At 34.5% G+C, this 23227-nt stretch overlaps 1 protein-coding gene across 4 annotated transcripts in view; it reads right to left on the bottom strand.

Moving 5' to 3' along the window:
* The window catches only part of LOC137249661 (transcription factor grauzone-like), an 82222-nt gene that overhangs the window by 41227 nt on the left and 17768 nt on the right, over positions 1 to 23227 (bottom strand). For 3 of the 4 annotated variants that reach the window (XM_067781365.1, XM_067781364.1, XM_067781362.1), the window contains exons 5-8: positions 18039 to 18125; positions 5586 to 5783; positions 5136 to 5520; positions 181 to 371 (exon numbers count right to left, since the gene is read on the bottom strand). In XM_067781365.1, the coding sequence (XP_067637466.1) occupies positions 181 to 371; positions 5136 to 5520; positions 5586 to 5783; positions 18039 to 18125 (861 nt within the window). The remainder of the gene's footprint in view (positions 1 to 180; positions 372 to 5135; positions 5521 to 5585; positions 5784 to 18038; positions 18126 to 23227) is intronic. The other variant, XM_067781363.1, reaches the window with a different exon arrangement.

Raw genomic sequence — 23227 nt, 5'->3', positions numbered from 1 at the left:
AACAAGTAATTATAATCTAAATACTGCCGAAAGAACATTTCAATCTTTAGCAAGTATGATAAACCGGGTCTAGGGTTTTTTATGACGTATATATTTTATATGTATATCACACTTTTCGTGAGACATAATGAAATGAATAAAACAAAGGCCTTTTCAATTATTCGTCCCAAATTACCTTACTTTGACACATCCACTTTACAAGCCTGATTTAAAATACTTTTTGTGTACTCATTGGGTTGTGCATTTTTGGCTAAAAATTCTTTTTTATGATAACGCATTTTATGTTGATGCATACTCGAATGCGCACGGAATGATTTGGGACAAAACGAACAAGTATACAAATAGGCACCAGTGTGTGTAGCTTCGTGTTCCTGCAAAATATATTTATGTATCTAAATATTTTGTAACTTTTTTTTCAACGCTGGCTGAGTAGTTGACCGCCCTTTATAGGTAGAATAGACTGTGTGTTGCAGATACGCGGATGGATTAATGAGCTATGCATAGTCTTTCCATTTTTTTCTCCTTTGCAAAGGGAATGTCTGAAATATTGGACATCCATGTAGATGACATTACGCTACAGTTTCTAGCACCCAAAAATACTGGGAATGAGGTTGATAATAATCTGCAGCCATAAAGAGGCTACAAAGTCTTATACCGATAAATACCCGTCCCCGCCCCAAACCCCGTCCTCAGTATCCAATACCTGAAACTCGCAGTAGAGGATACTGAAACAGGTTAAGCTCTTTTTTCAATTAAATCTTAGAGGTAAAATTTCAATTTGACTTGGTTTTTTGGTCTATAATTCGTTGATCGCCAAAGGTTTTTGAAAATATTGAAATTTTAGGCATACTAAATATATTAAATTGGCCGCCTCTCTTTAAATTTGTGTCGTGATACTTAAATATTTTCTTACAAATCGGTGAGACGGGACCTAGTTATTGTAACGAATTTTGGGAATTTCTAATTATTATGCACCTTTTGTTAACGTTCGAATCGCTGAACTCTCGAATAAATAACTCCAATATTCAGTATGACAAAATGGTCTTTATTTAGACTATTTTTGGAGTAGTATTTCACAATACTAGCGTACTTTGTTAAATCGTGTTGAAATCACGCTGATTGACTATCGCTTACACCGCGCTGCTTTTATACTCTCAGTTAGCTTCATTCACCTATTTCTCCTAAGGTCTAGACTTTTCACGAACATACCTTCTGAAACAGTTGTAGGTTGTTGTTGTTGTAGCGATAAGGTTGCTCCCCGAAGGCTTTGGGAGTGTTATCGATGTGATGGTCCTTTGCCGGATACAGATCCGGTACGCTCCGGTAACACAGCACCATTAAGGTGCTAGCCCGACCATCTCGGGAACGATTTATGTTGCCACATTAAACCTTCAGGCCATCCCTCCCTCCGTGAGGAGGAGGAGGTCGCCAGAACCTCGTCTGTTAGTGAACCAGGATTCGCCGCGGATAGGTGAAGTTGACAATTGGGTTTGGAGAAGCTATATATTGCGCTGGCAACCTGAAGGGTTGCGCTGCACAGCCCCTTGAATCTGGTATTTTAGTCGCCTCTTACGACAGGCATACCGCGGGTATATTCTGACCCCCTAACCCGCTGGGGGGAACAGTTGTAGGTCATACATGGTTATTTAGCTATATCCATGTATATCTGCAGTTTATGTTTTTCTTTTAGCTATATGCGTGTGTATGTGTGAGTAACAACTTCTGCCCTTAGCTGATGAGTACATATGTATGTGTATGTGAAATAATGTCTTTGCTTCAAGCTGCTGGCTATTGGTGATTCTGTTTTGAAAACTGTTGATGAAATATCAGATCTTGGAGTTGTTTTCGATGGTAAATTTCTCTTTCAAAGTCAACTTAACTGTGTTATTGCTAAGTCATATTCAATGCTTGCGTTCATTCGCCGCTTTAGCTCGGATTTCCATGATCCATATACGTTAAAGCTACTATATACATCGCTTGTACGGTCCAAACTGGAATATGCTTCCTTCGTTTGGAGACCATACCACGCTTGTTTTATACAGCGACTTGAAATGATCCAGAAAAAATGTTTCCGTTTTGTGCTCCGGTCATTACGTTTTCAGGATCCCTTACCATCTTACTACTCTAGATGTCTACTTATAAGACTGAAGTCCCTGGATAGTAGAAGATCTGTTCTAGCGCTGACATTTATTTATGATTTGATAGGGGGCACGTTCGACTCGTTGTTTTTTTTTTTTGGAGTGTATTCGCCTCAATATACCATCTAGAACACTTCGAAATCATGATATTTTTTTATTGGATAGAGCCAGAACGACATATGTCTCTAATTCGCCTATTGCTAGGACATTGAAGGAATTAAATCTTCTTACTAATGCCAGGGAAATTGATTTTTCAGTAAATAAACCAAAGTTTACACTTCTAGTAAATGATTTGATATGGTAGATAATATTCAAGCTAATAATTTGTAAATAGTCTGTACGGATATTTTAATTTGTCCTAGATTTACTTTGAAATAAATAAATAAATATTCTTCGTCGCCTTCTATGTATGCATGTAAATAGCTTGTGTTTATTTACTAACAACATAGTGATGGTAGAAATGCTAATATTCGCCACAATACATATATACGCCTCTGAGCCATGTTGTTAATTCCAGTCTCTAGATCAAAGCCAGCCAAAAGTTGCACATTGTGCAATTTGAGTTCGTATTTTCACACCGCCACTAACGATGTGTGATCTCGATCGTTTGCTTTCGCTTGTCACTCACTAAAATCAACAGTGAATGCAAAAGGAAAAAGTCCATGCTACTTTTTGGGCACATAATAAAAACAATATGCTGCAATGTTAAAGTGACTTTTAATACGTTTTAGTTAGTATTATTAAGTTCCTTTAAACAAACATATTAATATTAGTTATTAATAATAATTAATTATTTATTAATACATATTGACAATTTAAGATAAATATATTTTTATACGTTCTACTTAGTTTTATTAGTTTTCATAAATTTTTTTTTATTGAATAACTTTATGTTTTGAAAATATATATTTCTATCTTTACATTTACTTTGTTTTATAGTTTTTTCTAAATAAAAAGTGAGTTTTATCTGACTTGTTCGACCTCCGCGTTCTTAGTTATACGAATATAAGTAAATATAGTCAGGATTAGCTTGAAAGCAAATAACCAAAGTCCTTTCAATTTCAAACTTCACAGTCCACATTTTCTTTTAGCACACTGTCGAGAGTTGCCACTCAATTTTTACACATACTTATGCAATTGTTTTAGTATTTGTGTGGCCGGCTCTGCTCTAGATGCTTAAGCTGGAGTTATTGGTGCCGTATGTCGTATCGCTGTATCCGTATCCCTAACGTAATCAGCTGTTTATCGTTACGACGGTAAACCAAAACCCAATTGGTTGGCTACGATACGGTTACGACTTTAGCGGCACCAATAATCGATTGCATTGATTCTCATAAGGTTGGTCGAATCAGCTGTTAAAAGGTTACCGATACGGTTACCGATAAAGCACCAATGTCTCCAGCTTTACAAGCCACTTAAAAATCGAGCGCAAGATTTCAAATCTCGTAAGAGTTTTCTATCTCAAACCGTACACAGCTTAACAGATTTCTCCTTTGTTGCATTGTCTCGGCGCTGCAAACTATATGTGAGGCTTCAAGTTTGTAACTGAATGCAAAGGCCTGAACACATAAGAATAACCTATTTGACGATCCCCATACAAACACATGCAGTCAACTCATCTGTCAGCCCACGAAGCTGCAGTTGCCGCCATGTGTTTGTATGGGAATCGTCAAATAGGTTATTCTTATGTGTTCGGGCTTTATTAAGTCTCTTAAAAAATTACCGCAAAGATTCCCTCCGCTTTGTACGATTTTCAAAATATCTCAATCTGTACGCCACCCACCGGAATTGCCGGCCCTATGTACTGCATTGAGCCGGCAGCCGAGGTGTGGAGGTAGTGTGCTCACCTACCACATCGAGACGCAAGTTAAACGAAATGGTCATACATTATATTATTATTATAAACTATTACATTGTCAGCGGCGTCACACCAACTTTCCCAATTTCATATCCCTATATGACGCAGAAGCCATTTAAAACTTGGCCGCAAGGCTCCCAGGTTCATGCGAAATTTCTAAATATCTCGCGCCCAGCTACACCTATCGGATTTCGGCATGATTCGAAAATAATCTATAGCAAACAGATTTAAGGAGATGTGATTCACAATATATTACCTATCTAATCCAAATGTCCAACGCACCTAGGTGCGAAACATCCTGTTAGGAATATGAATGAACGCGAACGCTCATTATGCAGGCGACGTTCTAACGACCTCAAGTTTTTGATGTAAGGAGAAAATTCTAGACGGTGGAATTTAATGATTTGCCCGAAAATTTGCCTGGTACGCAGAGGCGTTAGTACTCGAGCGTACTGCATTCAATTTTCTCAAAGGACTTGTAAACCGGCAGCCAAAAAATTCCTCAGATATTGAAATTATACTGGATTAAGTTCTTATTTATCCAGAGAGGACCTGAGCTATTCCACCGAACAAATATTTTTTCAGGACACGAGCTATATTGCGTATCTACATGACGACGTCTAACACTGGGAGTCAAAGGGTTGATAAGCGCAATATAAAGCTTTATGGCCTCACAGCTTCCACAGCCCAATTCTCAACCGTACCTACCAGAGGAGAATCCTGAGTGAATATGAATACATCATACAAATATTTAGTAGGCTAGTAGTGGCGGAATGGTCTATAAGTTTCAATGTGGTTATATTAAACCGTTATCGCCACAACAATTAATAGCCATTATAAGATATCATCAACAATACATTTCCAAATTTATGTGTACTACGTATGATGTTAAAACTCCTACCTCTGTAAATTTAAGCATAACTGCATAACTTTTCTGTAAGATTGATAAATCTGTAGATGAAATAAATTATTCTAAAAAAATATAAGCTTGCATTAGATCCCACTTTAGCTTTTTCAACAACAACAATAACCTAACTTTCACTCCAGACAACACACCTCATTAGAACAACAGCAATAAAAAGGGCGATCCTCCACTCAGGCTGTATAACTTGATTTCTTTCACAATTTCCAATGCCTACCTTTAGTGATGTCGGTGATTTAAACTCTTTTCCACACCACGTACAAGGAAATACTGGAACATTTGAATGATGATAGCGTATGTGTGATTTAAGAGCTTTTTTTGTACTTTTCTCCACGTTACATTGAGTACACTTAAATATACCGCCAGAGGCTTCGTCGCGATGATGTTTCATATGTTTTCTTAAAGTAAATTTACTTTTCAACCATTTCTTGCAAATAGTACATTGGACCTGAGGATGTGGTTCAGTGTTATGTATATAATCCATATGATATTGTAAGTTTGTTGGATTTTTTAAAAGTTTCCCACAAATCTCACAAACCGATTCAAATATATTGTGATGCACACTCTTTATATGTTGTCTTAAAATGGTATTGTTTGCTAGACTAAAAAAAGCCAAAAGGTTTTGTTTTTATGTTAGAATTATGTACTTTTAGTTGAGTTTACTTACGTTTTATTGCATAGCTTGCAAGTTGGATTTATAGACGTATGCCGTATTTTTTTATGACTATCTAAAATAGATTGTTTGGAGAAACTTTTTGAACAATGTTTGCATTTATATGGTAAATTCTGGTTAGCTGAATGTGCCGATTTCATGTGCTTCACATAACTTTCAAGGTATACCCAAGTTTTACTGCATAATGTGCATCTACATATTAATTGAAATAACATATATTATTATCTAATATCTTTGTAAATTCGCGGCTGCCGTTGTGTGGTGGTAACGTGCTCCGCCTATCACACCGCAGATCCTGGGTTCAACTCCCGGGCAAAGCAACATCAAAAATTTAGAAATTAGTTCTTCTGAACGGGGTCGCATCTCGGCAGTGATTTCACAAGCACTCTAAGTGTATTTCTACCATGAAAAACTTCTCATTGAAAACTCATCTGCTTTGCAGATGTCGGTCGGAGTCGGCGTAAAACATGTTGGTCCTGTCCCGTCAATTTGTACGAAAAATTAAAACGAGCACGAGGCAAGTTGGAAGACAAGCTCGGCCTAAATCTTTTCTGAGGTATATCGCGCCTTGTATTTATTTTATTTTTTCCTTGTAAATTTTAATAAAGTATCTTAACTTATATATGGATTTGGGTTATTTAGAGCCATTAATATATGTAATATCAAAAACTGAACATAATAGACCCAGCTTTTGCTCCCATATATACATATATCAGGAATACATTTAAAGAGGAATGTCACGAGCATCAAATGGCATGAATGCTGGAACAAACTGCTTATTCATATGCAAATAACCTCTGTCCGAAGCAGCAGTAAAACAGTTATGCCCGGTTTTTCGGCACCAGTTTAAACTACGGTTAAAGTTGACTAGAGTTTAAAGCGCCAATTAAACTTCCTTAACCCTAACGCCATAGTCGTAACCATATTCATAGCCATCTGCAATGTGATCGATTAATGGTGCCTTAACCTGAAAATCGTGAAAATTTCAGAAAAATGAAGAAAACGTAAAAAATTAAAAACATATTCCACAAAAAATAAGTCTCCAAAAACAATGAATAAAATCTACAAAAAGTTATCAAATTCGCCAACTCAAATATTTTTAGGTTATGGATATGGCGAGAAACCAAAAACCAATTGTTTGGCTATGATATGAAGTTAGCGTTATGGTATGGCACCATTAATCGATTACATTGATTTCCATAAGGTTGGTTCGATTAGCTGTTTTATCTGGTTATGGATAAGACACCATTAATGTGGCAGGGTTAAACCCTAGTCGACTTTAACTGTAGTTTAAACTCGCACTGAAAACCGGCATTAGTGTCATAGAATGATGTTCTACCCAATTCCCGTTTATAAACTCGGTCGCTTTTTTCGACATTGATGGTAAAAGTAGCGGAATAGACCCATTTACAGTAATTTCGTAATTTCGTAATTTCCATTTACATATTTATATTGGTAATGTTTCGCGTGTCAGAAATAAATTTGCAATTTTGTGATGGTTAAAGCTTTAAATGCGGCCACCGTGGTGTGATGGTAGCGTGCTCCGCCTATCACACCGTATGCCCTGGGTTCAACTCCCGGGCAAAGCAACATCAAAATTTTAGAAATAAGATTTTTCAATTAGAAGAAAATTTTTCTAAGCGGGGTCGCCCCTCGGCAGTGTCTGGCAAGCGCTCCGATTGTATTTCTGCCATGAAAAGCTCTCAGTGAAAACTCATCTGCCTTGCAGATGCCGTTCGGAGTCGGCATAAAACATGTAGGTCCCGTCCGGCCAATTTGTAGGGAAAAATCAAGAGGAGCACGACGCAAATTGGAAGAGAAGCTCGGCCTTAGATCTCTTCGGAGGTTATCGCGCCTTACATTTATTTATTTTTTTTTTTTAAGCTTTAAATGTGGCGGGGCCACGTCCATTTTCCAAAATTTTATCGAATTTCTATTTTTATACCTAGCTGTACTTGTACACAGGGTATTATAACTTTGATTGGATAACGGTTGGTTGTACAGGTATAAAGGAGTTGAGATAGATATAGACTTCCATATATCGAAATCATCAGTATCGAAAAAAATTTGATTGAGCCATGTCCGTCCGTCCGTCTGTCCGTTAACACGATAACTTGAGTAAATATTGAGATATCTTCACCAAATTTGGTACACGTGCTTATCTGGGCTCAGAATAGATTAGTATTAAAAATGAGCGAAATCGGATGATAACCACGCTCACTTTTTATATATATACAATTTTGGAAAACGCAACAAACCTGATAATTTAGTAAATAATACCCCTAAAATGTTGAAATTTGACATGTGGACTGATATTGAGACCCTTGATAAAAATTTTTCAAAATGGGCGTGGTAACGCCCACTTATGATAAAATCAATTTTGCAAATATTATTAATCATAAATCAAAAATCGTTAAACCTATCGTAACAAAATTCGGGAGAGAGGTTGCCTTTACTATAAGGAATGATTTGAAGAAAAATTAACGAAATCGGTTAAGGACCACGCCCACTTTTATATAAAAGGGTCGTGGACGAATAAAATAAGCTATATCTTTGCAAAAAAGAGCTTTATATCAATGGTATTTCATTTCCCAAGTGTATTTATAACAGTAAATAGCAAAAACTTCAAATTTAAAAAAATGGGCGTGGCGCCGCCCCTTATATGACTAAACAATTTTCTATGTTTCGAGAGCCATAACTCGAAGAAAAATTAACGGATCGTAATAAAATTTGGTACACAAATTTTCCCTATAGCAGGAAATATTTTTAGAAAAAATAGACGAGATCGGGGTAAGACCACGCCCACTTTTATATAAAAGAATTTTAAAAGGTCGTGGACGAATAAAATAAGTCATATCTTTGCAAAAAAGAGCTTTATATCAATGGTATTTCATTTCCAAATTGGATTTATAATAATAAATAGGAAAAACTTCAAATTTAAAAAATGGGCGTTGCACCGCCTTTTATGGTTAAGCAATTTTCTATGTTTCGGGAGCCATAACTTGAAGAAAAGTTAACGGATCGTAATAAAATTGGGTTCACAAATATAGCAGGAAATATTTCTAGAAAAAATGGATGAGATCGGTTAAAGACCACGCCCACTTTTATATAAAATATTTTTAAAAGGGTCGTAGACGAAAATAATAAGCTATATCTTAGCGAAAAAGAGCTTTGTATCAATAGAATTTTACTTTCTAAATTAAATAACATTAAATTAGAAAACACTAAAATTTTTGAAAATAAGTGCGGCACCGCCCTTTTTTTGCCTAAGCTATTTTCAATGTTTCGGGACCCATAACTCGAAGAAAAATTTACATATCGTAACAAAATTGGGTACACATATTTTCCTTATAGCAGGAAATATTTATAGTAAAAATGGATAAGATTGGTTAAGGACCACGCCAACTTTTATATAAATTATTTAAAAAGAGTCGTAGGCAAAAATAATAAGTTAAATCTTAGCGCAAAATAGTTTTGTACCAATCGTATTTTGTGCCATTATAACAAGAAATGGGAAAAAATTCAAATCTTGAAAAATGGGCGTGGCGCTGCCCCTTCTTTACAATGCATTTCCCAACGTTTATGCAGCCATAACTCGACGAAAAATTTGGTGCCCAATGTGCACTGCACACGTATGCCTTTAACAGGAAATATTTTCAGTAAAAATGGACTAAATCGGTTAAATCGCCTTCTTTTATATAAAAAATTTTGTAAAAGTTCGTAGATGCCGGTAATGTAGTGTCAAATTGGGTTACTGCATTTAAATCTGGCAACTCCCCCTCTAATAAAAAAAGATGCAGCCATGCATGTATGCACTTGGCATTACTGGGTGAGAGAGTCGAATGACGGAGAATTCTGATTGGCTGAATCCTCCGTTAGTCGACTCTATCACGCCATCGCATCATAAGATTTTCCCGTTATGCGTTTTTGCATACCGGCAAAGTTGCTTTGAGGCGTCAGTATTTTTTCTACAGTTTTCAGTTTGAATTGAGCCGGGGATACAGACGCAAGTGCGCGAACTAAAAAGTAATAAAAGAAAAGTTGTGCGTGTGTAACCTAAAATAGTAAGAACTAAAAGAAAGGTTGTGCGAAACCACAAAAAGAAAAGATTTTTTTAGACGAATACCAAATAAAATTATTCTATGACCAAAACTAAAAGAAAAGGTTTCTGTACATTTTAATTAAATAAAAAGGAAACAAAAAGGTAACTAGTGTGAGTCGGAGTGTGGTATCGCCCCAGCGTGAGGGTGAGTTCGCCCGGCCAAATCCAAAATGCCGGTGATGCAACTAAAGTTCTTACATGGCGACCGTGACGATTCGTTCCTATGTGACGGTGATGATGAAGATTATGAAGTGGAGCGGATGCGTCAGCATCAAAGAGCGCGCTCAGATCGACACAGAGGAAGCGATCATAGTAGTCCAAAGCGTAAACAGCGTGGTTCACGTAATAAAAAGCGTCCACGTTACAGTGAACAAAGTGAAGATGATGTCGCATCACATGACTCTGTAAGCGCACGCAAAAAGCGTCGAGAGGAGGATGTCAGTGTTGGTGATATGAACTTGTTTAAATACAAATATTCATAGTTTAATACACTTAGAAATTATAAGATCACATCAAAATACAATTGCAAACAAAGAGCAATTGAAAAATGGGTAAATTAACAAACCGACGCGTTAAATTAAAATCTACAAAAAATGTAGCTGAAATTGAAATAAACAAAAATACAAAAATATACTAAAGAAAAATACAAAAGAAAAGTACAAAAGTAAAAATTACAAAAAATTATAAAAACTGAAGAAAAAAAAATATATATATGAAAAATCCATAAATCCTAAAAAAAAAAATTCCGAGTACAAATTAAAATCAAAAAATGTGAGACGAAATTTACGAAACTTTAATTTTCTACAACATATATATATGTAAAACTTAGACCAAAAAAAAAAAAAAAAAATCAAGAATCTAAAATTTTACTAAACAATCCAATCAAGACAATTTCAACTTAATATTTAAAAAGGCAACTTAACGAAAAAAGCATTTTTCTATAAAACCAAAACTTTGAATTGAAAAAATTTATAATTTTTAACGATATATGTACATATTTTTATGTGCTGGTGCGTACAGCCGCTCAAAAAGTCAGTCTCATAAAATAACGGCACTAAAGCCGTAAAATCACCTGTAAAACATAAAACAGCGGCAGTAAAGCCGAAAAATCATCTTTAAAGCATTAATAAGCGCAATTAAATAACGGCACTTAAGCAAAATCAGGGTATATCACGGTAGCAGCAGAAGAGGAAAAAGGAAGGCGGAACAGCAGGCAGAGCAGCCGCATCATAGCAATTCAGAGGAGCGCAATAAAGTACAGTCATGTACACATGTATGTATGCATAAAGGTTTATTTTAATATATGTATGTATGTATATCGAATTGATTTTGCCATTACAAAAAAAAAAAAAAAAAAAAAAAAATTTCGCTTTAATAACTTTCTGAATTCTACACTTTACAAAAAAGTTACCATTATTTAATTACAATTTCAGATATTATTGAAATCGAAATATAAATTAAACAATTTCATGTAACTTCATTTAGCTAAATAACATTTTAAATAATTTCATATTAAAACTAAAAATTCTAAACTTCTGTTTTTCCAAGTCAAAAAGTTGCAATAGTTTTTCGTATTTTTCGTAATTTCACAGTTAAGATATTCATAAACAGTTCTCCCAACGCTTATAAAATTGTTTTTTTGGGAAAATTAAAATATATGAAACATTATTATATAAAGCTAACGCTATTATATTATTATCACAGCAAATCTGTTTGTAAGCCTCTTTAAATCAAAAAAAAAAATTATTATTTTTATAATAAAATCGTCCTCTGATATGCCAGGAAATGAAATTTTTGCCTTCATATACAAAAATTGAATTTACCTTGGAAACAATAAAATATTTTCATTCATTTCGTTCGATTGCTATAGGAATTATAGAAACATTTTGGAAATTTTATTAAAAGCGGTGCGTCTGTGACATAATATACGTTATACTTTTCATACCTTCAATATAAAGCGATGTGGTCGTAAACATCGCCGTATATTCGGAAAAATTTTGGTTAGGCTTGTGAAAACAAGTGCGGTTTTTTTATATTTTTTTCCAATAGTCCGAAAAAAAATGTACCAGCCTGTTTCGGTTTTCACTAAATAAATTTCGAAAAACCGGAACACGCTTGCCTATTTCCTTTTGCAAAGCCCATTCTGGGGGGCGAGAAACCACAGACCAAGTGTCCTTTTTAGGACAGCCTGTCCATTGGTTAGCTAGCGGGGCTAACCTAGTGGGGGACAGTCGGTAAGTCCGACTAAGTTCGGCACGGAAGGGGGGTAGGCATTTCTCTAGCCTATAATTTAGAGAAAATCCGCAGACCAGATGTTCCTTTGTTTTCAAAAAAAAAAAAAAAAACTAATTATATAATTTTCTTAACCAGACTTACCATTTTATAAAATACACGCGACAAATATTAACCGGATTTTCAAATAATATTTACAAAATTCTTACCTGATTTACAAAATTTTTTTTTCTCTTTTAAAATAATTTTCAATAAAAATACCCTGTTTCAAACACATGTCCGATTCTGAGGGCAATTCCAGCGATAAATCAAGCCCTAAAGGAAGGTGTTCACTAGCTCGTCAAGAAGATTTTTTAGGATTTAATGACTCAGATATCGCAGAAAATAATACTTCAAATTTTCAGTCAGTAACTAATATTATAAACACTCAGCCTTCAGCAAATTCGTCTAATAATTCAGACAACCTACTAACTAGCACTTCCAATTTTCAGTCAGGAACTGACTTTTCCAATTCTCACTCTACTTCAAATTCTTCTAATTTGCCTTCAACAAACAATTCTTCAGATTTACAATCGAATAACAATATTTCAATCATGGCAACCTCAGAACAGAAAAAGGTGTTCATTACCAGTTGCGCCTCAATTATTAGGGACAACTACAGCGGCGATCCACTGGCATTAGAATCTTTTATCGACAAAATAAAATTAATTGAAATCTTCTCAGATGAAAATTTAAATACTACTTTTATTGCATTTTTGAAATCCAAACTTGAGGGAAAAGCACGCGAAGCATTACCAACCGTAATAAATTCAGTCGATGACATAAAGACTGCCTTGAGAAATAGAATAAAACCCGACAACTCGAAAGTTGTTTCTGGTAAAATCGCGTCTTTACATGTCATCAATAATAATTACTCAGACTTTGCTAAGCGCGTTGAAGAACTATCCGACGCATTGGAACGTTCTTTGATTATTGAAGGTATGACACAAGCCAAGGCACATGAAATGGCCGTAGAACAAACAGTGAATGTGTGCAGGTTGAACACTCGTTCAGAATTGGTCAAATCCATCCTGGCTTCAACTACCTTCAGTGATTCAAAAGACGTAGTTGCAAAAATGATAGTCGAACGTAATAATGAGGTAAAAGAAAGACAAGTACTAGCATTCCGTACTCGTGGTAATTGGCAAAATAGTTTTCGAGGAAATTATAGAGGTAATAATTTCAATAATAGATACAACAATCCAAATGCGAGATTCAACAATAAAAATAGAAATAATTACAACAATAATAATTACGGGTACACTAATTCTAATAGAGGTAATAATGACAGATATAGCACTAATAGAAACAATCAGCCTAGTAGTAGTAACAATAATGCTAATAATAATAGACGTTCAAATTCGCGAAGTAATGCCAATGTACGCGCTTTAAACGTGAACGACCCTCAGGAGCGAACACTGGGGGATCGGGATCACGATTTAGACAATTAAACGAATCTTCTTCAAAAATATTAAAATCCATCTACTGCTTGAACCTTAATTATTCAGATTTTATTGAACTTCAATGTAGCGATTCCTACAAACCATGTACTTTTCTAGTAGATTCTCAAGCAGATATTTCTTTAATCAAAATTTCAAGTTTATCTCAAAATTGTAACTTTAATACTAACGAAATAACAAACATAACAGGCGTAACGCCTGAAACAATTTCAACTTTAGGAACCTTAAAAACCAACTTAATTGCATATAAATTCTTAATACCGCATACTTTACATGTAGTTAACGACGATTTCAATATACCTTCAGACGGAATACTCGGCAAAGACTTTTTAAAATTTAATAAATGCATTATTAATTACGCAAGCGATAGCATAACCATTAATACCGGATTAGATAACGCAAATATACCAATTTTACACGGCACAAGTAACGATTCTTTAGTTATTCCTCCGAGATGTGAAGTTTATCGGTTATTTAAATTACCAAAATGCGATAATCCTGTTTTTGTAGACTCGCAAGAAATCTGTAATGGTGTTTTTACGGCAAAGTGCATTGTTGACACAAATAATCCAGTTATAAAAATTTTAAATATTAGTGACGAAGTAAAACATGTCAACAATTGCAATATCGTAACGGAAGATATCACCAACTACAATGTCTACAAAATCAATGAAATTTCAAAAGATCAAAAACGCTTAGAGGAATTAACGAAAATTTTGAAAAATCAAATGCCGGGTTATGCTCAAAAACAATTACTAGATTTATGCTTAAAATATGCCGATGTATTCGCTTTAAAAACTGATCGTATGACTTTAAATAACTTTTACGAACAAAAGCTACGTTTAACTGATAAAAATCCAGTCTATATAAAAAATTATCGTTTACCATATACACAACGTGAAGAAATTAATAAACAAGTCGAAGATTTAATGCGAAATGATTTAATAGAACCCAGCTTTTCTAATTATAACAGCCCTTTAATTTTGGTGCCGAAAAAGGATCCTACAGGCCAAAAGTCTTACCGTATGTGCGTTGATTTCAGAGCAGTCAACAAAAAGCTTATCGCAGACAAATTTCCGTTGGCACGCGTAGACGACATACTCGACAATCTTGGCAGAGCCAAATATTTTTCGACTTTAGATCTTTTTTCTGGTTTTCACCAAATACCACTTCATGTTAATTCTAGAGACGTTACATCTTTCAGTACAGATCGAGGAGCTTTTCGTTGGAAAGTTTTACCTTTCGGTTTAAATATAGCACCAAACTCTTTTTCACGTATGATGTCATTAGCATTTTCAGGCATTTCGCCAAATCAAGCTTTTATGTACATTGACGATGTTATCGTCATCGGATGTAGCGAGACACATCACCTCAAAAATTTAGAAAAAGTTTTCGAAACTTGTAGAAAATTCAATTTAAAGTTAAATCCCAACAAATGCAATTTCCTTCGTTCTGAAGTAACTTTTTTAGGCCATAAATGCACCTCCAAAGGCCTGCTGCCAGATGACTCAAAAATAGACGCAATTAAAAAATACACTAAGCCTAAAGACAAGGACGCTGTTAGGCGGTTCGTTGCATTTGCAAATTATTATAGGCGTTTTATACCTAACTTTGCGTCACTGGCAGCCCCTTTAAATCGTCTAAATCGGAAAAAAGTTGAATTTGTTTGGGATGATGCTTGCGAAAATGCTTTCGAAAAATTAAGATTATCATTAATGTCTCCTCAATTATTACAATACCCTGATTTTTCAAAAGAATTTATTATCACTGTAGATGCATCTAAGAGTGGTTGTGGCGCTATATTAAGCCAAAAGCATGGAGATAATGACTTACCGATTTGCTTTGCATCAAAATCTTTCAATAAAGCCGAACAGAAAAAGGCAATCATAGAATTAGAACTTTTAGCAATACATTTTGCTATAAAACATTTTCGGTCGTATGTCTACGGTACACATTTCACGGTAAAATCAGACCATAGACCATTAGTTTATCTATTCAATATGAAAGATCCTTCCTCGAAACTCTCTAGAATCAGATTAGATTTATCAGAATACAATTTTACAATTGAATATATTAAAGGAAAATCGAATGTTGTGGCTGATGCTCTTTCGCGTATAAGTATAGACGAGATTAAAGATTCGACAAAACATGTTTTAGCCGTTAAAACGCGATTACAAACTAAACAACAAGAATTACAAAATGAAAAAATAAGTTTAAATGATACGACCTCTAACGATAATAAAGTACAAGTTTATGATAAATTTTCATACGATTTTTCAAAAAAGATACCGCGAGTAAAATCAACAATACAATATAATAAACATAAGGAGATCTCCAATTTACAAATTTATGCGCATTTAAAACACAAAAAATACAATTTGCTTAATCTCGTGACTGTTAACGAAATAACGAATTTAGATGAGTTACTTTCGAGGCTGGAAAAAGCAGCCGACAATCACAATATTAAACAATTAGAATGGCAAAAAAATGATATATTTTTCAATAATTTTTCAATTACGAATTTTAAAATCCGCGGAAATGAAATTTTAAAATCATTACAAATAATATTGACGGACCCTGTAGAGACCGTAACAGACAATGAACAGAAACAAAAACTTATGACAATTTATCACGAAGATCCACTGTTAGGAGGCCATTGCGGAACAAAAAGGTTATATGCCAAATTAAGAACTAAATATTACTGGCAAAACATGACACGTGATATAGCGAAATTTGTGAAAAATTGCAATAAATGTCTTTTAAATAAAGTGAGACCAAAAACAAAAGAAAATCTTGTCCTTACTCCAACACCCTGTAAACCATTTGACATAGTGATTATCGATACAATAGGTCCACTTCCAGAATCAAACTATGGTAACAAGTTCGCTGTTACTATGATTTGTGACTTTTCTAAATACCTGGTAACAGTAGCTGTACCAGATAAATCAGCAAAAACTATCGCATGTGCTATTTTTGAAACCTTTATACTAACATATGGTACAATGAGAGCCATTAGATCCGATTTAGGGACGGAATACAAAAATGAATTATTCTCGGAATTAACAAAACTTTTAAAAATTAATCATGATTTCTCAACAGCTTATCACCACGAAACTGTTGGTACTGTTGAAAGAAACCATAGAGTCTTTAACGAATATTTACGTGCATATCTAGATGAAACATATTCAGATTGGGATACATATTTGAAATACTTTACATTTTTACATAATACTACAAGCAGTTCGGTTTTTGATAATAAATTTACTCCTTTCGAATTAATATTTGGCAGAAAATCTACAATGCCACATGAATTACAAAAGGAACAAATCGATCCGATCTATAATGTAGAAAATTATACAAAAGAACTAAAATATAGAATGCAAAAATCTCATAAAATGGCAAGAAATTTGATTAATAAACATAAAATTAGAAATAAAGAATTATATGATAAAACGACTAAGCCTTTAGAAATTAAAATTAATGATAGGGTTTTAGTAGAAACAGAACCGAGAAATAAACATAGAAATATATATCAAGGTCCCTACATAATAAAGAATATCGATGGACCAAATGTAAAAATTTTTGATGAAACTAATAAAATTGAAAAAATTGTACACAAAAATCGTATACAAAAAATTAATTAAATTGATAGCCGAAAATAATCTTTAAATATAAACCTACTTTAAGAACACGCCAATGAAGGCCAAACTAAACAAACTATTAATGTTAATTCTTAATACGGCCTAATGTACAAAATTCATATGTTAGATTGAAATACTTAATAAATATATATTTACTCAATTTAATAATAAGCATATAAATAGTAACGGTTCACTTCAAACTAAAAACATTATTTTTTACATATTTCATTTTCTTATAAATTTATATCTTAACCCTAGTAAAGCCTAAAGAAGAATGTGGCAAGACTGATCACCTTGCCAAATTCTTCTTTTCTAAAGGGGGATGATGTAGTGTCAAATTGGGTTACTGCATTTAAATCTGGCAACTCCCCCTCTAATAAAAAAAGATGCAGCCATGCATGTATGCACTTGGCATTACTGGGTGAGAGAGTCGAATGACGGAGAATTCTGATTGGCTGAATCCTCCGTTAGTCGACTCTATCACGCCATCCCATCATAAGATTTTCCCGTTATGCGTTTTTGCATACCGGCAAAGTTGCTTTGAGGCGTCAGTATTTTTTCTACAGTTTTCAGTTTGAATTGAGCCGGGGATACAGACGCAAGTGCGCGAACTAAAAAGTAATAAAAGAAAAGTTGTGCGTGTGTAACCTAAAATAGTAAGAACTAAAAGAAAGGTTGTGCGAAACCACAAAAAGAAAAGATTTTTTTAGACGAATACCAAATAAAATTATTCTATGACCAAAACTAAAAGAAAAGGTTTCTGTACATTTTAATTAAATAAAAAGGAAACAAAAAGGTAACTAGTGTGAGTCGGAGTGTGGTATCGCCTCAGCGTGAGGGTGAGTTCGCCCGGCCAAATCCAAAATGCCGGTGATGCAACTAAAGTTCTTATAGTAATACGCTATTTCTAGTAAAAGTTGAGAAATTTCGATAATAATCCTGCTCTTTTTATAATTTTTTTGTATATACTTACTTGTCAACAGTAGGGAAATCCCCATATTTGAAAGAAAACTGCACCCGCTCAAGGTCATTGGTGTTAGCCTCTGTATCCTTTTTGCTTCTTTTAAGCGAAAATTAGTTCAGAATATAACCATATGTATATGTATTATTGCGCAGCCTTGTAACACTATTAAGCACACAAAACAAACAACAACAGCATTTCAAGTGTACAGATGGGTATGTAATGTTCGGTTTAACCCGAACTTAGACTTCCTTACTTGTTGGTCACAAAGTCAATCCGCGTATGAGATTTCATCACTTAAGTGATCTTTTTTAAAGAATTAATCAATCAATTTATTTAAGTGCGTGTGTTCGCAAACCGATTCCGTTTATTTTCACAAGGTAGAGATATAATAGTTAGGACAACCTCCATGCCAAGTTCAAAATCAAATTTAGTGCTTTTTCATTCTTTTTTCATAGAATAGCTTGACTTACACTGCTTTTATGCTTTGAAATCATTCTTACAGTAAAATTATATTATAATGATAATTGTGTTGTTAGTGTAGAAATGAGATAAACTGACTTAAGCACGAAAACAAATACAAGCAGTATAGCCTAGTGGTTAAAGGCAACTGCAGTTTCACCGTGTGATTGGCGGTTCAAATCTCGATGAAACTTTTGATAACATTACGAAATTGCCTGATGATGATTACGTGGCGGTTTTCGAAATGGTACCATCGCAATATGCCAATAAATCACCCCTATTCTGCATTTCGATTTGGATTGGAATTTTTTCGATTTGGCAATTTTGGTATTCTGTGTTCCAATCTCTTTCGATCCAACTTCGAATCGTTCGATTTTGTGTATTCTGCATTTCGATCGTAGTTCCGTTTTTCTAAGTTGCAAATTTGTTGGCGGAAAAATATTTTATTTTTATTTTTTTATTAATTTATAACAGAATTTTAACAAAAATGTAAATAAAACTTGTTAAGAAACGTAAAAGGCTCGATGATGATTGTTTTTTATATGTTTCCAGGTCAAAAACCAACAAGTCGATGTCAAAGTCCTTGGACGTATTTGCCCCGCAAAAGTATCTAACATATACTTGAAAGCATTCTTATTAAGTCGAAATTTTTTTTTGAACCTAAATAAGAAAATAAGTCATTAAACTTTACCACTTTTAAGTTAAATTTCTTACAATTCGTAAATCTCGCAATATTTGCCTTTCCATTCTCGCCTGGCCATTTTCGTATGCGTTGCTTTCCAACTCCACAAATAGTGCCGCGGCTTATTCCTGCAGGAATCCGTTGTAACAAAATTGGTGGCAGGAATATATTCTATTGCCTTTTTTTTTGTACAAAATGGCATGGATAATAAAATATAAACATTTTTCAGTGTTTTTTTACAAATTTTCTTTAATTTATGTTGTTCCAATGTTCACACATTCCGTACAAACAGCTGATTTCGAAAAATCATTTGATCTTCCTCTTCACGTTACGATTCCGTCGTAATGCAGAATGCCCAAATTCGATTAAAGAGGAGCGTAGAACGGGAACGTAATCGAAATGCAGAATAGGGGTGAATATTCCAACGCAAAGAAGCAGAATAAAATAAATATTACTGCTTTTATTCTTTGAAAATGGGTTATAAATAGAAATATTAGCCGTGTTTTTTAACACGCGTATATCCGTTTACGCTTAAACTTTATATTGACTGCTAAGAGACAAACTATAAATACACTTCTGAAATTGCTGCGCATAAATTTTGTCCTACTAAATTTCAATACGCATTATACTCAGATGTAACTGAAATATGTGTCTTTGTTTCACCCTCTACACTAAGTCTATGTATTCTATGTGTGTCCACAATTCATCGCAACTGATTCAGCTATATGTTATACCCTATGGCCATCAGAGCGTTGCGTCTCCGCTTTTCGGTACACCCTGTTGCTGTAGCTAGTTGTTTAACCACAGCCGCTAGATGGGTCTCCTAAGCATTATCTAAGCGAAGATAGGCGTTTTTTTACACGCGCAAACGAAACGTATACGCGCGTGTTAAAAAACACGGCTATTATATCTTATTCTTAGTATTTAAGAATTCGTGAGCTTAACACCGGCTTATAATAATTGAATTGAATATTCAATTATTACGTTTTCTAAGGGAAACTGAAAAGAAAGAAATAAACATTCACCCCTATTCTGCATTTCGATAACGTTCCCGTTCTACGCTCCGCTTCAATCGAAGTTGGGTATTCTGCATTACGACGGAATCGTAACGAGAACGAGAAGAGGAAGAGCAAATGATTTTTCGAAATCAGCTGTTTGTACGGAATGTGTGAACATTGGAACAAAATAAATTAAAGAAAATGTGTAAAAAACACTGAAAAACGTTTATATTTTATTATCCACGCCATTTTGTGCAAAAAAAAACCATAGAATATATTGCCGCAGTGTTATATTTTTTTGAGTGAAGTGCTTTCATAATTGCAAGTGTGTTTTTGTCGTTCTTTTGGCCAATTCCCTGCCGTGGCCACCAAGTTTTGTTAAAACGGATTCCTGCACGAATAAAGTTTACATTTTCTGAATTTTATGGATGTTAATTTCATTGCACTGGCCTAAAATACTTTATGAAGATTTATTTATTCTTTCCGCAAGGATTGTTTACGTTTTTGCTTCACCTTCCTCTACTCCGGCAGCTTGCTTTGGCATATAACTGGACCCAACGAACAGACACAAATTATAGCTAACTGGAATCAATAGCCGCGGCACTATTTGTGGAGTTGGAAAGCAACGCATACGAAAATGGCCAGGCGAGAATGGAAAGGCAAATATTGCGGGATTTGTGTAATCCATTTGAGATGAGTGACGAATTGTAAGAAATTGAACTTAAAAGTGGTAAAGTTTAATGACTTATTTTCTTATTTAGGTTCAAAAAAAACGTTCGACTTAATAAGGATGCTTTCAAGTATGTGTTAGATACTTTTGCCGGGCAAATACGTCCAAGGACTTCGATATCGACATGTTGTTTTTGACCTGGAAACATATAAAAAAACAGTCATCATCAAGCCTTTTACGTTTCTTAGCAAGTTTTACTTAAATTTTTGTTAAAATTCTGTTATAAATTAATAAAAAAATAAAATATTTTTCAATTTTTGTTGTTATATCGGCCTACTGAATTTAAGATCGCGGGTTCGAATCGAGCTCAAGGCCTAACAATAATTTTTTATCATTATTATTGTTATGATAAATTTTTTCTTAATTGAAAAAATTTTTAAATTGGAATATAAGAAAGAAAAAATTTAGACAACTGCCAAAGCTCGTTGTATAGATCCATTTAGGGAACTGCTAAATTCCTTCATCGGCAACGTTTAGGCGCCGCTGCTGTAACCATTCAGCCATCACAGCGGTTTTTTGTTTGTCTTCATTAATCCTACTTCTATTCTGGTTCGTGCCAATTGATATTCACAACACTGCGACATCTGTTGCAGAATGGATGTGAAAATTGGACTTACTTGATGGCAATGCTGCCATAGTGTCATATTTTATTGACACTTTTTTCCCCGTGCTCTGGGATGTATTAACAATTTTTGTTGTTATATCGGCCTACTGAATTTAAGATCGCGGGTTCGAATCGAGCTCAAGGCCTAACAATAATTTTTTATCATTATTATTGTTATGATAAATTTTTTCTTAATTGAAAAAATTTTTAAATTAGAATAGAAGAAAGAAAAAATTTAGACAACTGCCAATGCTCGTTGTATAGATCCATTTAGGGAACTGCTAAATTCCTTCATCGGCAACGTTTAGGCGCCGCTGCTGTAACCATTCAGCCATCACAGCGGTTTTTTGTTTGTCTTCATTAATCCTACTTCTATTCTGGTTCGTGCCAATTGATATTCACAACACTGCGACATCTATTGCAGAATGGATGTGAAATTTGGACTTATTTGATGGCAATGCTGCCATAGTGTCATATTTTATTGACACTTTTTTCCCCGTGCTCTGGGATGTATTAACAATTTTTGTTGTTATATCGGCCTACTGAATTTAAGATCGCGGGTTCGAATCGAGCTCAAGGCCTAACAATAATTTTTTATCATTATTATTAGCCGTGTTTTTTAACACGCGTATATCCGTTTACGCTTAAACTTTATATTGACTGCTAAGAGACAAACTATAAATACACCTCTGAAATTGCTGCGCATAAATTTTGTCCTACTAAATTTCAATACGCATTATACTCAGATGTAACTGAAATATGTGTCTTTGTTTCACCCTGTACACTAATTCTATGTATTATATGTGTGTCCACAATTCATCGCAACTGATTCAGCTATATGTTATACCCTATGGCCATCAGAGCGTTGCGTCTCCGCTTTTCGGTACACCCTGTTGCTGTAGCTAGTTGTTTTACCACAGCCGCTAGATGGGTCTCCTAAGCATTATCTAAGCGAAGATAGGCGTTTTTTAACACGCGCAAACGAAACGTATACGCGCGTGTTAAAAAACACGGCTATTGTTATGATAAATTTTTTCTTAATTGAAAAAATTTTTAAATTAGAATAGAAGAAAGAAAAAATTTAGACAACTGCCAAAGCTCGTTGTATAGATCCATTTCGGGAACTGCTAAATTCCTTCATCGGCAACGTTTAGGCGCCGCTGCTGTAACCATTCAGCCATCACAGCGGTTTTTTGTTTGTCTTCATTAATCCTACTTCTATTCTTGTTCGTGCCAATTGATATTCACAACACTGCGACATCTGTTGCAGAATGGATGTGAAAATTGGACTTATTTGATGGCAATGCTGCCATAGTGTCATATTTTATTGACACTTTTTTCCCCGTGCTCTGGGATGTATTAACAATTTTTGTTGTTATATCGGCCTACTGAATTTAAGATCGCGGGTTCGAATCGAGCTCAAGGCCTAACAATAATTTTTTATCATTATTATTGTATCTTAAATTCAGTAGGCCGATATAACAACAAAAATTGTTAATACATCCCAGAGCACGGGGAAAAAAGTGTCAATAAAATATGACACTATGGCAGCATTGCCATCAAATAAGTCCAATTTTCACATCCATTCTGCAACAGATGTCGCAGTGTTGTGAATATCAATTGGCACGAACCAGAATAGAAGTAGGATTAATGAAGACAAACAAAAAACCGCTGTGATGGCTGAATGGTTACAGCAGCGGCGCTTAAACGTTGCCGATGAAGGAA

Source organism: Eurosta solidaginis, chromosome 4 (assembly GCF_040869045.1).
Source record: "Eurosta solidaginis isolate ZX-2024a chromosome 4, ASM4086904v1, whole genome shotgun sequence".
NCBI lineage: Eukaryota > Metazoa > Arthropoda > Insecta > Diptera > Tephritidae > Eurosta > Eurosta solidaginis.
This window is presented reverse-complemented; position numbering and strand designations above follow the sequence as displayed.